Source organism: Macaca fascicularis, chromosome 8 (assembly GCF_037993035.2).
Source record: "Macaca fascicularis isolate 582-1 chromosome 8, T2T-MFA8v1.1".
Classification (NCBI taxonomy): domain Eukaryota; kingdom Metazoa; phylum Chordata; class Mammalia; order Primates; family Cercopithecidae; genus Macaca; species Macaca fascicularis.
The window spans coordinates 130258124-130276540 of record NC_088382.1 but is presented as its reverse complement, the minus strand read 5'-3'; the positions used below and the strand labels follow the sequence as shown (position 1 = coordinate 130276540).

The following is an 18417-nucleotide window of genomic DNA, read 5'->3' as shown; positions in this document are numbered from 1 at the left end:
TTCCTCAAAATTTCAAAAAAACAGGCTATGGAAGCTCAACACCAACCAATCGTGAATGCTGCTCTAGGGAAAATACCCGTTGTCACCTTTGTAACAACTGTTTCACAACTCACACACTGCCTCAGCTCACACCAATGACACGTGAGATTGGCCGAGCTCTACCTAAAAATGGGGTGCCTCCTCCTTCCTGCCTTCCAGATGATGGAGTCTATGCATGTCTATGCACATTTACTTCCTGATGTTGCCCCCTTCAGAATTGCCATTCAGTGTGAGTGGTTCTGTCCTTGAGCAACAAGGAAGGCTGGGAACTTGGATTCTGGCTTCTATCTTTGGGAAGCTCAACATATAATTTGGAAAATTTTCCAAATACACAGGAAGGATATTCAAAAGATATTGAACAGCAACCAACATGAAATATGTTCCCTGCTTTTCAAATACCACATTTTATAACCATCCTGCTAGATGGGGCATAATGATTAAGACATGAGCTTTGGAGTCCAATGAACTTTGGTTCTAGTTCCAGTTTTACCTCTTACTAATGGGAAAAGGCAGGATGGGCTACCCCGCGAAGACACCATCTTCTTATCTGTGAAATAGACACATTAATACCATTCACCTCATAGGACGGTATGAGGATAAAATGAGAAAAGTGAACAAGTATGGTGGTGGAGTTTGCAACTTCACGGAACAAATACTTATCCTCATTACAAATGTGATTACTACCAATCTTTTTACCTCTTTCTTTTACATCTTGTAGTTACAACCCATTTTAGGATTTTTTAAATAATCTGATTTTTGCTTTGGTGTTATCGTTTTCACATAAGAATACTTCTTTCTACTGAAGCATTTCATCAATGACATTATTGCAAAAGGTTTACAAATATTCATTTTTTTAAAAGTTTTCTAATTTTTTCCTGATTACATTGAAAAAAAATTGGAAACTACAGAAAAGCAGAAAGGTGGAAATAAAAATACCCCAAAATGTCATGATCTAGAGTTAACCATTGTTATTTGTCTGTCGAGAAGTATTTTTCATCAACCATAGGAATTACAGATTTGAGGAACTGAAAGCGACCATAATGACCATGTGGTTTGAATTCTCTTAGATTTCCCGAATTTGCTGCAAGCCAGCGAAACTTCATCCTCCTGACTAGTTTCATCTGTGTTTTCTCCAGAGTCACTTGGAGGGGAAAGGTCACTTGAAACTTTCATTGTCAGGTTGTGAGTTGTTCTATTTATTAATTTCGTAGTAGGAGGCTTCACGTTTTATGTGTTAGCCTCATGTTTCTAAACAGGGGAAGTAGAGGATGCTGGGAAATACCATTTGACTCTATGGAAGCCTTTGAGAGAGCAAGAGGGGAAGAAAATTACTCTTTTATTGTGAGTTTTGCCAAATGATCTCTGAGAAGCTGTGATATCATTCATATGCCGTGCCAAGCTGGATTGAAACGGCTCATCTTGGCAGACATTGAGAGTGAGCATATAATTCCTTGGGGTTGGGATGGGCTGTTATCAGAAATAGTTCCATAGGCAGTATTTACATAACTGTGGTGGAGTGTGAGAATAAACACAGCTGTGGCATTGCCCTAAATATTTCTATTCAGCAGGGAATTAAAAGAGAACTTTATCGCTGAACGACAGATAAACACAATTCATCAAGCAGTGGTCAGTTCAACTGGGGAACAAAATAGGAGTTATAAAAGACTGGCCTGCTGAGAATAGCTCCAATCAGCCATCCTGACTTTATTGCTGCTTTACTCCCTCCCTCCCTCTTCTTCCCTAGTTCCAGAAATGTAGGGCTCATCAGCCAGCAAGGAAATTGTCTGGATTTTCTTTACCCCAAGAAGGAAGTCAAGGACACTGTCCTTTACTGAGTAAAGACCTACCCTGGACCAGCATGCTTTATATATGTTCCTTACTTCAGAATGGTTCCCCATTTTCTTTCTGGGCTATAAAACTGAATGTTGGTGGGAGTAAGATTTCTTGCTAAGAAGACAACTTTTTAACTCCAAAGTGAGCTAAAATGGACACGTGATTTCACAGCTCTAAATGATCTAAATTCATCTTACGAATTTCTTTAAGCGTCCATATATTTTAAATAGTAGTGCAGTCCTGGTTCTGCTATGCCCAGGAAGATAGTTACATGATGTATTTGTGAAATAGTTTTCTAGGATTGCCATAACAAAGTACCACAAACTGAGTAGCTTAAAACAATAGAAATTTATCCTCTCTCAGCTTTGGAGACCGGAAGTCTGAAACCGTAGTGTCAGCAGGGTTGGTTCTTTCTGGATGTTTTGAGGGGTAAACCATTTCATGCCTCTATCCTAACTTCTAGTGGTTGCCTGCCCTCATTGGCATTCCCTGTCTTGTGGCTGCATCACTCCAATCTCTGCCTCCACCTACACATCGCCTTCTTTTCTGCATGTCTCTCTGTGTCTTTTCTGTCTCTTATAATAGCACTCTTATTGGATTTAGGACCCACCCTAATACACTGGGTGGAATGATGAGATAATGAGATAAGGATTTCATCTGAATCCTTCCCTTAATTACATCGGCAAGGATCCTATTTCCAAATAAAGTCACATCCTGAGGTTCCCCAGGAACCTGAATTTTGGAGGGACACTATTCAATGCACTGCACATGGTGAGTTAATTGGAGACAGAGACCATGTACTCCAGTTGCCTCTACAGCACATAACACATGCCAGACACCTCATCAGTGTTCTAGAACACTTGCTAATTAGCTGTGATAGCATTGCATGTTTCTTACTCCGTTTTGTAACCCAAGAGATTTACTGGGATTTTCTGTTTCAATATGCATGCCTTGACTCTTTACTAATAGAATTTCTAAGAGAGACGTATAGGTATAGATAATATGAAAACATTATGTTCACTAATATAGTTTTTTTCCCCCATTTACTGAGTCAACAGAAAGTCTTAAATGCTAAAAACATAAGTGACAACTACTAACATCAGGTCACAAAGCGCTTTCATAATTATTACCTCATTTGATACTCCAGTAACCCTGTGAATGTTATCACCTTCATTATCATCATCTTCACCACTTTGATCATTACCACCACCATCTCAATTTTATATGGGATGAAGAAACTCAAGGCTCAGAGAAATGAAAAGACCTATTTGAGGTCAGTGTATGAGTCAGGACTTTTGGTTGTATTTTGAAAGTAGCCCAACTTGAACTGGCTTAAGAAAAAAAAAAAAGGAACATAGAAGAGCAGGTCCTTCCCTCTCGATGGCAAGATGGTCATCACAGATCCATGATTGCATCCAACCCCCCAGTATTTACAATGAGGAGGGGAAAAAGTCTCCTTAACAATTATTCCTGGAATGCAATTTCTTTACTCTCTATCACTTTCTATTATGGAATGTGCATTACACTGGATCCAGCAGAAATTCTGGGCCTGGATCTCTTTGGTTCAAATTGTTTCATACCTACAACCCTCAAGCCATCAAATCCCCCAGACCACATAGAGTGAGAATGAGGATAAAGCCTGTTACCAGAAAAGCAGGGTATGGAAATGACAGACAAACAACAGATATTCATAAGAAGCATAGTTTACAAATGACAGCTTGGGCTTGAGACAAGATGGTTTTAACCAATAGATGTATTCTATGGCCCGTCCTTCTCCTCTTCTGTTTAAATGCATTGAATACATGATAAATGCACAATGGAACAAAATTTAAAAGATACAAAGTTATACAGTTAAAATCTCCCTTCCAATTTTGTCCTCCTGTCACTCAGTTTCCCTCCTAATTGAACTCATCTCTATACCCCTCCAGGGATAGTTATAGTTTCCACATTTACAAGCATCATATGAGTTGTTTTTACATCAGTGATACATTATTCTCACTGTTCTGTCCGGAGCTTTTTTTGCTCCACTCTGTTAGGTATTTTTGGCTCTCTGACTTTAATGACTTCAACCACCCAGGCACAGTGACATTTTCACATACCGCTTAGTTTTCACTCTTGAATTTTTTTTCTGTTTTCCTTTTTCTGTCCTTCTCCCTACCCTCTTCTTACTGTGTTTCCCCATTTTACCTCCTTCCATATGTTCATTATGTAATTATTGAAGTTGAAACTACCTTTTTAAGAAAACACATAATACTAAACATTTGACCCTACAAAATGGTTATTTTGAGGTATGTTATCAGCAAAAACCTACTGAAAAAAATGAAACAATTTCTCATCTCTTTTCACCCCCAGAGTCACTGATTAGCTCAGGCTATGAGAAAGCAACAGCTAATTGTAGCTCTAGTTATGGCCACAACACTCATTAACTTGTGCCCCTCAACAGGAACCTCATCAGCTCTTTTTTGTTTTTAGAATAAAGAGGTAGATGGGTTAAAGGGTGACATGTTATCAGGTTTGCCCCAAATCTTTTAGTATCTTGCAAAAGACTCATGCATCTTTCCCTAAAGTTATTTTGTTTTCATTCCAGGATAGTAGAAAGAGCCTTTGTATAATCTTATGGTTTTTCCCGGGGCTTGCATTTTTCTTCAAATCCCAGTACTCTGGAAAGCAGTTGGACTATAGCCCACCTGCCCTGGAGGACTCTCCATGCTTCATTGGACCAATACAATTTTATTGTGCACAAATTTGGAAAGACTATTCATTGTAAACTAGGAAAACTGATCAAGATGGGCATGGCACTGTATCATCTCATACATGTTATTTCATTTTATCTTTTCGATAATCTCAATAGACAAGTATATTGAGGCATTCTACAGATAAAGAAATTGAGGCTAGGGAGTTTAAGTAACTTGTCTAATGCATCACAGCCAATAAGTCATAAAGCCACTGTGAATCCAATAAGTCACAAAGTCAGTCTGAAAGTCATAAAGCCAATGTTTATTCCAGCATGCATCTTTTCAACTGGTAAGAATATGGGCTGCTGAAAGAACTATTGCACAATCAACCAGGAATGGAATTTCTTTACTCTCTACCACTTTCTATTCTGGAACGTGCATTACACTGGATCACATTTTGGTAAAATGAGGTCAAATAACAAATTAGGTCAAAATGTGTTTATTTGAAGTTCAGTTAATGCCAAGTAGTGGGGATATATAGGTGTAAAATCACCCCATGACCTTGTTGAGAATCTTGAGTTGTCACCCAGGGATTTGAAGGACTTCAGTGATACCAAGTACCTATCGTTTGCCTTAGATAGTAGAATTCATTGATATTAAAAGAGGAAGTTTGTAGCCCTTTCTCCTCTCCCTTTGGGTTTTGTTGGGGGTGAGGGAAAAAGGGGGAATGTAAGTTGCTGAATTCTTTTAATTACTCATTGCACAAATAATTGACACCTTTTCCATGCCAAACTTTTGTCAGATCAGCCCAACAGTCCTTAGCCCACCATCATATTTGGTGGTTTCATGCTGCCCTCATGTGTGGTCAGTGAGAGGCTCTTTCTCATCTCTCCTATTGTCATTGACCCCTATCTTAAGTCTACCATATGTCTCATCTTGTAATCCAGAGTCAAAGCTTAGTTAAAAAGAATGATTTCCCTCTTTACTTGGATCTGCAAGATCTTCATAGGCTACTGGTTCACAGCTCCAAAAACTCTCCCTCTACATTTGCAAACAGGCTGTTTGCAGGACTTTACTTCATCTGAAAGCTTCTCTATGGTGGTTTTAAGATACAGATATGTCTACAAATGCTTTGGTACTCTTCCTTATATCCTAGTGGAGCTTAATTCTCCTTTTGTTGAATGTATATTGGACTTACTGACACACTTCTAACAATAAGAAGAAACCAAAACTTATGGTGTGCCTGCTGGTGGGAATGTAAACTAGTAAAACCACTATGGAAAACAGGATGGAGGTTCCTTAAAGAACTACAAGTAGAACTACCATTTGATCCAGCAATCCCATGACTGGGTATCTACCCAGAGGAAAAGAAGTCATTATATGAAAAAGACACTTGCACACGCATGTTTATAGCAACACAATTCACAATTGCAAAAATATGGAACCAGCTGAAATGCCCATCAACCAATGAGTGGATTAAAATATGTGATATACATACACCACAGAATACTACTCAGTCATATAAAGGAACAAAATAATAGCATTTGCAGCAACCTGGATGAAGTTGGAAACTGTTATTCTAAGTGAAGTAACTCAGGAATGGAAAACCAAATATCAAATGTTCTTACTTATAAATGGGAACTAAGCTATGAGAATGCAAAGGCAGAAGAATGATATAATGGACTCTGGGGACTCAGGAGAAGGGGTGGGAGGGTGGTGAGGGATAAAAGACTGCACATTGGGGACAGTGTACACTGCTCAGGTTATGGGTGCACCAAAATCTCAGAAATCACCACTAAAGAACTTATCCATGTAACCAAAAACCACCTGTTGCCCCAAAACTATTGAAATTTAAAAATCAAAGAAACAATAACAACAAACATGGTGTGTGCCTTTGAAGACCATGTCAGAAAAGGCATAGCAGTTCCTTTTTTTCTTTGGAGGAAACACCTGCCATGTCAGGAGGACACTCAAGCAGCCTTTGGAAAAGGCTCATATGGCAAGAAACTGAGGCCTTCTGCCAATGGTCATAAGAGGGAGCCATCTTAGAAGTGGATCCTCAACCCCAGTCAAGCCTTCAGATGCCTGCAACCCCTGTCAGCATCCTAACTGCAAATTCCTGAGCCAGAACCACTCAGCTAAGCCACTCCCAAATTCATGACCTACAGATACTGTGAGATAACAGATGTTTGGAATTTTGTTTTGTTTTGTTTTTGTTTTTCAGTAAGTGTCTTGCTCTGTCACCCAGGCTGGAGTGCAGTAGTGCAATCATGACTTTTACTGCAGCCTTGACCTCCTGGCCCCAAGCAATCCTCCCACCTCAGCCTCCTAGGTAGCTGGGACTACAGGTGTGCACCACCATGCCTGACTACTTTTTAAATTTTTTGTAGAGATGGGGCCTCCTTACTTGCCCAGGCTGGTGTCAAACTCCTGAGCTCAACTAATCCTCCCACTTCAGCCTCCCAAAGTGTGGGGATCACAGGCATGAGTCACTGTGGCTGGCCTGGAATTTTAAGCCAAATTTTAATTGAAGGGAATTTGTTAGTCAGTAGTCCATAGCTAACATACTCTCCAGGAACTATTTGTTGTATTACTCTTCTGGGGACAAATACCAATAGGCGCAGCTCATTAGGGGGCTCCAGCTTGGCCTCAGAGAGGCCTGCGTTGGTGTTTAATCTATATAAATTTGTGGAACATTTAAAGCATATGCCCAGGCTTCAATCTCTGGAACCTTACTCAGTATGACTGGGATAGGGTCCAACCATTTATATTTAACTGAATGATTTTTTAAAAAGAAGCCTATTAAAGGATATCTGAAGAATACTTTTGGTTGAGAACCTTGCTGTTCTTTTTGATGATAAAAAGCAACAGGCCTCTCTGCTCTGTGTCTTTTGTATTCTTCCTCTGAAAACTGATGGGGGAAGCTCAGTTCACCATTCCATGTCCCTCTCAGCCATTGGGAAGCCTGGCAAACAACCAAGCTCAGTCCTTTTTTTTTTTTTAAATGAACCTATGGCACAGCCCTTCTCAAACTTGACTAGAGTCAGATTTTCCTGGAGGATGATTGCTGGACCTCATCCCCAGAGTTCCTAGTTAAGTAGGCCTGAGGTGGGAGCCTATAATTTGCATGCAAATACTGCTGGTCTGTGGTCCCACCTTGTGAATCACTGCCAACAAGTATGGGACCTGGTACTTCAACTTTGCCTCAGAAATTGTCCTAGATCCTCCCTACACTTCAGGTAGCAACAAAAAATGATCCATTGATCCATTTTTGCCTGAGGCAAAAGTTAATCCATAGGAATTCGAATAGTGATTATATTGGAGGACAGGAGCTGGAAAGGGTATACAAAAGGGATTTCTGGGATGACTGTAATACTCTATTTCTTGATCTGAGTGATGGTGACACGAATATATTCTCTTTGCAAAAATACAGTTGAGGTGGACACCTACAATTTGTGCACTTTTCCGTCTGTAGGTTATACTTTAAAAGTTTACTTTAAAATTAATAATAATGATAAGCACTGTCAAACCCTGGAAGAAACGGGCGTCTGCATCACTAGCCTATACCTCTGTTTGCAAGTCTGCTTTATCCTAGGGCCATGCTGGCAACCCAACAAAGAAAATACTCTGTTTTCTTTCTTTCATTTTTGCTGGCATCACTTGTGTGTGTGTGATACCTGTGGAGTCCTGTTTCCCAATATGTCGTTTCTTTGAAAACAAATGCCAGCCTTCAAAAGAAAATATTGTAAATGACGTATTTGCATGCTTTAAATTCCTAGAATAATAGATATTGATAGAATAACTTGAAAAGCCAGTTGATAACCACCATTGTTGATTAAAAATAAAGTTTTAAAGAAAGGAAAGAAAAGCAGGCTGAGATCTCATCAATGCTTTTGAGAATCCTAGTTTGTGTTCTGCTATGCAACTTTACTGAACAGTGAGAACTTTGGGAGACAGTGAACTCACCCCAGATTTATTACCCATTTCTTTGAAAAGAACCTAAAAGTCATGAGGTTTTTTTTTATTGACAATTGATTCTAATTATTAAGTCTTTGGATATGAATGAAGAAGGAGGAAGAAAAAAAATCCTGGCTATTTGACAGGAGATTCTTACTCTACCCACAACCCCAATATCCATGGTTCCTTTTCTTGTTGAAGGACTGCTGCACATTATTATAGATGATAATAAGAGAACAGAAATTATCTCAGAGATTGGGGTACCCATTATTACTGTTGGTGTTTATGATGACCCAGTTGATGCAAGAAAGAAAGGACTCAAGATGGCTGAAATAAAAGTTAAGTGTATTGAAGCCAAAGAAGCTTTGGAAAATTATATTACCTTACAGGATTTTCACTTGGCATCAAAATTAAAAGAAGAAATAAAAGCATTAGAAGATGTCAAAAGAAACGTTTTGAAAGAGACAGAGCAATTTGAAATTAAAGAAGTCCACATAGAGAAGAATGACGCAGAAACATTATAGAATGTCTTATGCTGTGAACTGTTGAAGCAGATGTCCATTTCAGCAGGCATAAGTGCAGCCATGAATGGGATCATTGAATTTTTTATTCTTCCTAAGATAATACATGTTTACCCTACAGTAAGAAATCTGGCTGTTTTACGCTCGGGAGCTGCAGACTACAGAATCAGGATTTTGCATGTAACACTTTGTGTTATCATTGCAAGTTTTGCAAATTGATGATGTCACAATAAAAATAAGTGCTTTAAAGGGAATCTTTGACTAGCTGATAATGTTTGGGGTTGAACCACTTAAACCTAAAAAATCAAAGCCTTTTAATATGAAGGTGCAGAGATAAACAGTGATTGATGAGCAAGAGTCATAAAAAGTTGAAAAGGCCCTTACAGCGAAGAATGTTCTGAAACTCCTTTCTGATTTCTTAGATAGTGAGGTATCTACACTTAGGACAGGAGCCATAGAAGGACTAGCCAAGCCGATGTTCTCTGGGCTTTGGGTCAGCAGCAGGACTCTTTCCCATCTTATTTTGTAATGGTAGAGTCCTGTGACTGAAGAGGATGTTCGACTTCGACATTGCCTAGGCGTGTTCTCTCCCATGTTTGCTTATGCAAGCAGGACTGATCAGGAATGCTTTGAAGAAGTTTCTCTTCCAAGCCTGCAAACACTGGCCAGTGCTCCTGCATCTTCTCCTTTAGCTGAAATTCATATCAGAAATGTTGAGTTACTTATAGATTTGATGAGAACAAGCAGATTAAATCCTCAGGCCAAGAATTCCTAAGATTATCAGGCCTTAACAGTACATGACAGTTTGGCTATAAAAATTTGCCGTGAGATCTTAACAAGTCCATGCTCACCAGAAATGCGGGTCTCTATAAAAGCATTGAGTTCTTTAGAACTCAATAGCCATCTTGCAAAAGATCTTCTGGTTCTATTGAATGGGATTCTGGAGCAAGTAAAGGATGGGGCACGTCTGAAAGCTTTGGAGAAAATCAAGATTCAGTTGGCAAAAAGGAAATAAAGAATTTGGTGACCAGCCTGAAGCAGCACAGGATGCCAACTTGACTACAACTATTTTTCAAAATGAAGATGAAAAGAATAAGGAAGTACATATGACTCTTGTTAGGGATGTAAAAGCAACCCTGGCATCAAAATCTAGTCAGCAAAAGACTAACAGGGGACAGAGAAAAGTGACAGCTTCAGCTAGGATGAAGAGGAGACATCAGATTGCTGAGGCTGACTCTGAAAGTGACCATGAAGTTCTAGAACCAGAATCAGAAATGAAGATGAAACTACCAAGACAAGCCAAAACAGCAGTGCTGGAAAAAAGTAAACCTAATCTTGCACAATTTCTCAATGAAGATTTAAGTTAGGAAAGATGGTGGAGGTAGAGTTCTTTAAAATTATCTTCAGTTCTTTGCTTGAATAAAGTTACCCTTGTCGAAATTTTTAAAAAGGCCTTCAAAAGAAAATATTGTAAATGAAGTATTTGCATGTTTTAAACTCCCAGAATAATGAATATTGGTAGAATAACTTGAGAAGCCAGTTAATAACCACAATTGTCTTTATTTTTTGTTTTTTTGTTTGTTTGTTTTGTTTGCTTTGGGGACAGTCTCGCTCTGTCTCCCAGGCTGGAGTGCAGTAGCCCGATCTCAGCTCACTACAACCTCTGCCTCCCGGATTCAAGCGATTCTCCTGCCTCAGCCTCCTGAGTAGCTGGGACTACAGGCGCCCACCACCACGCCCGGCTAATTTTTGAATTTTTAGTAGAGATGGGGTTTCACCGTATTGGCCAGGTTGGTCTCGAACTCCTGACCTTGCCGCCTGCCTCGGCCTCCCAAAGTGCTGGGATTACAGGCATGAGCCGCCGCGCCCAGCCCATCATTGTCAATTAAAAATAAAGTTTTAAAGATATAGAAGAAAAACAAGTTAAGCTGTCATTGATGCTCTTGAGAATGCTAGTTTGTATTCTGCTCTGCAACTTTACTGAAGAGTGAGAACTTAGGGAGAGAATGGAAACTCTCACCTTAGATTTATTACTCATATTTTTGAAATATGCCTAAGAGGCATGAGATTTTTTTCCTCTGTGTGAGGACAGTTGTCACCAAAAGAATTCCCTGTTCCATCACATAAAATTTTTGGTATCTCACTGGGGAGACTGGCTTTGCAAATTCCTTAAAAAGAATACTAATTATGGCTAAAGTTCTCCTAGTGACATCCCACTTTCCAAACCTTCCCTCTTCTACAACTTATGCTTGTGGTAAAACGGTTTAGTCACTGTAAAAGGTTGGTTTCAAATGTTAATGAAGCCAAGTTGCACTGGGTCTTCTAACTCTCAAGCCATCTGCAAAATTGTTATTTTGAAACTCAGGAGCTAGGTGGAACATTATTGGGCATGGTTGTTGATGATGAATACTACACTTCACATCACTGCAGAAGACAGTGAATGCCCCCCATAGGACATTGTCCAATCTCAAGGAAAGGTATTGTGGTATAGTATTTAAATTCACAGGCTTTTGAGCCTATTTAACATGGGTTTTCATCATTCTCAGCAAACTACTGCAAGAACAGAAAACCAAACACCGCATGTTCTCACTCATAGGTGGGAACTGAACAATGAGATCACTTGGACTTGGGAAGGGGAACATCACACACCAGGGCCTATCATGGGGAGGGGGGAGGGGGGAGGGATTGCATTGGTAGTTATACCTGATGTAAATGACGAGTTGATGGGTGCTGATGAGTTGATGGGCGCAGCACACCAACATGGCACATGTATACATATGTAACAAACCTGCACATTGTGCACATGTACCCTAGAACTTAAAGTATAATAATTAAAAAATAAATAAATAAAAATTAAAAAAAACATGGGTTTGAATCCCAGCATCACCAACAGTGTGGCCTTGGGTAAATTGCTTCTTCCTCTCTCTCTCTCTCCAAAGTTCAATTTTTTCTTCCGTTAAGGGGGGGTTAATAATATCAGTCACAGGGCTATTAGAAGCATTATATATAATAATATAAAATGATTTAAAAGTTTGCCTGGCACATAGTAAATTCTCAGTGAATAATAGCATGATTATTAAGGGATGAAAGGAAGTTAATAAATGGATAATTCTATTCAGCTTTGAATTTCCAAATCCCTGTATCTTTCTAATGTAAACATGAATGAATAAATGATATTTATTGCATATACACATGATTGAATATTGGGGTTTTTTTTCTCTATGCAATTAAAAAGTATCTAAAATTTACAGATACGGAGAACAGGTTAGTTGTTGCCTAGGGACAACAACTAGGTGGGGGTGGGGGACACACGACTAAAAAGGGGTAGTTGCGGGGGAGATTAAAGATCTCTGCTTTGTGGTGATGGAGTAGTTCTGCCTTGTAATTGCAGTGGGGTTTACACAAATCTACACATGAAAAAATGGCATAGAACTATACCTTCACATTGTACCCATGTCAGTTTCCTAGTTTTGATAGTGTACTACAGGAGGTAAAATATAACCACTGGGGGAAACTGGTAAAGGGCATCCCAGACTTCTTTGTTCTATTTGTGCAACTCCATGCTAATCTATAATTACTTCAAAATAAAAAGTTAATGACATAAAGTATCTGTTGAGAATTTCCTTCTTTTACCACAATTACAGTATACAGATTTCTCACTCTGTTTCTTCAGTAATCCAATTAGAGTTCTGGCATAAGCTTTGTCGTTGAACTTTTATTTTTATTTTAGTTTATTTTAGTTTATTTTATTTGAGACTGAGTCTCACGCTGTAGCCCAGGCTAGAGTGCAATGGCTTGATCTCAGCTCACTGCAACCTCTGCCTGCCGGGTTCAAATAATTCTCCCACCTCAGCCTCCTGAGTAGCTGGGATTACAGGCACCTGCCATAATGCCTGGCTAATTTTTGTATTTTTGTAGAGACAGGGTTTCACCATCTTGGCCAGGCTGGTCTTGAACTTCTGACCTCAGGTGATCTGCCCACCTCAGCCTCCCGAAGTGCTGGGATTACAGGCGTGAGCCAGCATGCTGGGCCTGGACTTTAAATATATAATATTTTAAGTGCTCTCTCCCCGTTGTTACCCCTTCCTAAGCCAATTCACACCTTCACACCATGGGTCTGAGGATTAAGTGGACGCTAAATGTGCTACAGACAAAATTCCTAAAAGATGCAAAGTTTGGTCATCTTCGATTCTAAAATATTCTCAATTGATTAACACTGAGCAGCAGGATTAAGCATGTGGCTAGATATATTTCAATCTGTTTCCTGCCAGCACCAGCAAGGATGTGAGTATATTATTAAAATCCTCTGTGAATTAAGAAGTTAGGCAAATTAGTATCAGCTCACAGTTTGGAAGTCTCGATATGATACTACTAATCAGCAAATCAGCTGAATAACAAGAAAATCAGATAACCTTAATTTAGGTGATTTGGTGGTTGCACAGCTGTGTTCCCGGTATGTAGACCAGTACTTGGGCACCCAGTAAATATGCGTGGATGAATTAATGAGTGAATGAATGGATAGCGGGACCATTAAGGCATCCCATGGGAAACTGACAAAGTCTAAAAATAGGAGTAAAGAATTAATTCACCTTTGTGGCCCAGGTCTTGACGAAGCAGGACCTGCCAGGAAACTTTCTAACCCTTTTCTCTGTGTTCCTCTAGGCAGCTTGAAATCCACTCTCCAGATGCTAAGCACACAGTGATCCTAAGGAGCAAGGACTCAGCCACTGCCCAGGCATGGTTCAGTGCCATCCATTCCAACGTTAATGACCTGCTGACCCGAGTGATTGCTGAGGTCAGAGAGCAGCTGGGGAAAACAGGCATTGCTGGGAGCCGAGAGATTAGGCATCTTGGCTGGCTTGCAGAAAAGGTAAGAAAAATACCTTCCTCTATAATAGTCATCCTTCCCGAGATTCCCCCAGCGCTCATAACCACTAAAGTTATCTCATTCCATAGGCTGATTCTCTCATTCACAGTCTGTGTGGATTTCTTATCCCTCTCCAGCAGGCTACAGGCCTTTACATTATACAGGGGTTTTGTCTTAATTGAATTTGATTACCTGCATTTAGTTAAACATGTGGCAGATTGCACGGGGTCCAGGTTGTTGGATGATGGATGAACGAGTGAGTTGAGGATTAGTTTGATTTTAACTTCTATGTATGAAGGGAAGGGAAAATAACTCAACCTCAGAACAGAGCTGTTGCTTTGGGAGGCAAGGAAGTCCAAATTATTGCTTCAAAAGGGTTTGTGTGGGTTTTGATGAGCCTGTTTGTTAATAACACAGACACTTTTGAGATGATTCAATTATACATTTACAAGTAACAGCAAGGATTACTTGAGCAATTACTATAAGCTGGCTCTTTTCTTATGTTACCTTATATTTTATTTGTGCTGTTAAGCCAGCCGCTCTTTAATGCCATCATTAAAGAGCACCTACTTTTGTGAGGCACAGTGCGAGGCAGGAGTCGGGGAGGGAGTGAACACATAAAAAGACTTAGCCTCTGTCTCAGAGAGGACAGCTGCTATGGAAAAGACTTTGGGTCATATTAACACGGTCCCTGATTTCTTTTCCCAAGTTATGGGATATGTTAAAGATAGTAAAACTCACTTTGTGGCCATCTCTTGGGAGTTACTCTTTCTCTCTATTTCAAAGGATTGAGTCTTTGCCATTGTCCTTACATATGATTGCTGTCCCTTGAAGTTGACCTTGAGTGCTCAGGAACGCTGGACTTTGGGGATGATCTGACCTCCCAGTGACTCACTTTCTAATAGACAGTAAATGGGAATAGTGAATGTCACAATAACACGTTTCCTGCCAAAGAACTCTGTCATCTGAGAAGGCTCGGTCATATGGCACCTGGAATAATACCTGAACACACCAGTTGGCTGTTTTCCGTCATTGTGCTTTGTTTGCAGCAGATCATGCCTGGGTCTTAGCCTAACAATTTAACACCAAATGGGTTGTTTGACTTGGTATTGTCCTATCTCTCAGAGATTTCAAAGAACCAAAGGGACAATGCAGGTGATAGGAGCATCCAAATTCATAATAAACACAAACCACCCGTAGCCTTTCATGAGTTTATGTGTTAGGGTTCCTGAAGAAAACAAGACCATAAATCTGGATGGCTGATACGATTTTGAAAGTCACATCTCTATCACTCTCCACTTTCTACTCTCTTCAAATGCATGTGTTTTTATTAGAAAAGGGCCTGATAGTCAAGGATCTTTCCATTACAAGTGGCAGAAAACTCAACTCAATTTAGCCTGAGCAAAATGGGCATGCCTGGGTTCTGATAACTGCAATGTCCAAAGATAAGCTTCAGGCATGGTGGGATCCAGGGACTTAAATAATGTATTAAGTCTAAGTCTCCATCTCTTTCTTTCCCTGTCCTTTCATTAGTTTATTACCAGGCTTCCTCTTTAGTTGGCCTGACGGTTCCAGGCTTATGTTTTCTTTGCTCCTGGTTGTCTCAGTGAAGAATGGCTTCTTTGCCCCAATTGTTCCAACACAAGTCCTGAGATTATAAGTCTAATTGGGTTGACTTGGATAATTTGTTCAGTCTTAGTGCTGAAATCAGCCTCACCTAAGTCATTTGCAGTGAGGATGAGGAGGGGTGGTTCTCTAATGGAAAAAATCAGGTGCTGTGCAAGAAAAACAATCAATGGATACCAGGGAAGCAAAAGCAACCAACATTTACTGTAGAACAAGAGAAGGAGCTGATTGTGATGAAAAATGCTCTCACTTGGTTAAGGTTCTGGGGGGACTTGGAGATACAGCACTTATTTTAGGATCCTGGCAGCAGATGGATGGGAAGTTCGAAAGGGATAATTGGAAAGGATTTAATGCAGGAATAATTTATAAGGTGTAGCCAAGGTTTGGAAAACCAATAAGAGAGAGAGAAGAACTCCAGGGCCAACAGTAGTAAGAGGCCACTACCATCCCTTGACCAGAAAGGGCAAGGAGAAGCAGCAGTTACCTGAGACTAGGGAGGCTTCTAGCTGTAGAAAAGTGCCACCTACTACCACTGTGGTATTTGGAAGAGAAATGCAGCCCCTGCCAACCCCTGCCCACTGACCCCCTGCTGGTGTCTTCCAAAGGCTGAAGCTGGCTGGAAGCCAGAGGCAAGAAGCCCCATGGATGCACTCTTAAGGTGAGTCTCCCAGGGTACAGAGAAGGATGGGAAAGGTAGAGACTGGATCTGAAGGGGCAGAGGGAGGCTGGCCAACACATACAATCTTGCATCTTCCAAGTTGATGGTCTTAATTCTTAGAGGTACTTTTCTCTCATCTCTTTAAATACAAGCTATGTTTAAAATCATTACCATTATTCATGAAATTAAAAAATCTTCCAAAGGTTACTCTTTCTCACCTATAATTTGTCTCATGCCTTTTGCTTATCCCAAATTATTAGCAGACATATTATTAGACATTCTCATGGAACAGTAATAAATGTGCATATAAAGCTCTTCCTGTTTTTAGCATATGATTGTTCTTATGATGTAATTTCAGATCATCATTCCAGAGGTCTCCTTAAGGGTATTATGCAGAGTATCTGTAAGAGCAGTAATGATCATGGATAATTATGAGAAGCAAGAATGTCTTTTATTGCCTTCATTTTCACGCTTCTCAGAAGATTACCATAGATCAAGTTTAAGGGAACAAATCCAAACTGGATTTTTTTGAATAAATATTTAATACTGAATCCTGGTGTGCAGATATATGAATGGTTTTTAGCAAAATGTTACAATGAATGGCAAATCCTTAATACGATGCCTTTCTTATATTATCATAAATACCATGAATTCGCTTGGTATTTGTAAAGACATAAAATGTGATCCTATATCTATCTAGCTGTAATTTATCTTAAATTGACATTCTTTGTCTTTTCCTATGTTGTTATATTTTGATTTTGTAAATTTATCACAGTCACTCTGTGACAAGGTTGTACAGATTATATTTAATTTAGTTTCAAGTTTTTAGAAGTGGCATTTATGTGAACTCAAAAAATATGAAACAACAACTTCCTTTTTAAATTTCCGTTTAGTGCAAATCTTAAAATCTCCTCAACACTATACAGGAGGAAAATTTAGTATTAACATTATTTTTCTTCATGAGATAGTCAGGAGACTTGAAGAATGGCTTCTGAGAAATGACAGGGATTTGAGTGAATGGAGACATTTCCCTGCACTCCAAGAGAGGAGAAAGAAGGAAGGCCTGTGTTAGTATGGCTTGTTGGGGGACTGGGGGGAAAGACCAGAGACTGATCTAAAGTGAAGCGAGAGTTCATCCTGGAGAAAAGTGATAAGAGGACCTGACACCTTGACTAGAACTTGATTATGGAAGATTTTTTTTTTTAATAGACAGTGTCTCACTATGATGCCCAGGCTGGAAATCCTGGACTCAAGCAATCCTTCTGCCTCAGCCTCCCAAGTAACTGGGACTACAGGTGTGTGCCACTGCACCTGGCTACCAATTATGGAAAATCTGCTTTCGTCTCTGAGCACTGTCACCTGTAGATGGGTCATGTACATCAATGTAAAGCCCTTCCCATGTCCATATTAGCCTCAAATCTTTCTTTTTTTTTTTCTTTGAGATGGAGTCTCGCTCTGTCTCCCAGGCTGGAGTGCAGTGGCGTGATGTTGGCTCACTGCAATCTCTGCCTCTGAGTTCAAGCGATTCTCCTACCTCAGCATCCTGAGTAGCTGCAATTACAGGCACATGCCACCACACCCAGCTAATTTTTGTAGTTTTAGTAGAGATGGGGTTTCGCTCTGTTGGCCAGGCTGGTCTCAAACTCCTGACCTCAGGTGATCTGGCCACCTCGGCTTCCCAAAATCCTGGGATTACAGGTGTGAGCCAACGTGCCCAGCCAGCCTCAAATCTTTTAACTCCTTGCAAGCCCCCATGTGGCCCAAGATGAGCCACTAACTCCTGTGAATTGTAAAATGCGTCATGCCCCAAACACATTTTTCCCAATCTTTGTTTCTTAGTTCATCTAATCCTTTTACAATTATCGTTACATTTCAGATAAGAGAAAAACAAGCTAAGTTCTGACTCTCCTGCTACTTAGAAAAACAGTAATAAACAGGGACACAGCAGAATTGTTGAGTTATATTTTGTGCTCAGTTCATCAGGCATTCCCTTTGCTTTCCCTTGTTATCTCGGTTTGCAAACTATTTCTTGTCAGATTAAATATGCAAAAACACAACACAGCAAAACAAAAGCCCAGATGGGAGCTCTGAGATGCAAGTTCAGGTATCAGCTTTATTCATTTCCATTTCGTATTCTTTCAAATGGGAGCGTTTAAATAGTTGTGCCTCCCCATGGCGTTACTGGAGAAAAGGAAGTTGGTAATTCATACTTATTATGGGCAATATGCTTCAAATAATCCA

The 18417-nt window shown here is 39.9% G+C and overlaps 1 protein-coding gene and 1 pseudogene across 2 annotated transcripts in view; both read left to right on the top strand.

Annotated features, from left to right (window-relative positions):
* Nucleotides 1–18417, top strand: part of SNTB1 (syntrophin beta 1) — a 276718-nt gene that overhangs the window by 155149 nt on the left and 103152 nt on the right. For both annotated transcript variants that reach the window (XM_015454815.4, XM_073999360.1), the window contains exon 3: nucleotides 13688–13895. In XM_015454815.4, coding sequence (XP_015310301.3) covers nucleotides 13688–13895 — 208 coding nt within the window. The remainder of the gene's footprint in view (nucleotides 1–13687; nucleotides 13896–18417) is intronic.
* LOC102128099 (condensin complex subunit 3 pseudogene) lies at nucleotides 8568–10501 on the top strand (annotated as a pseudogene).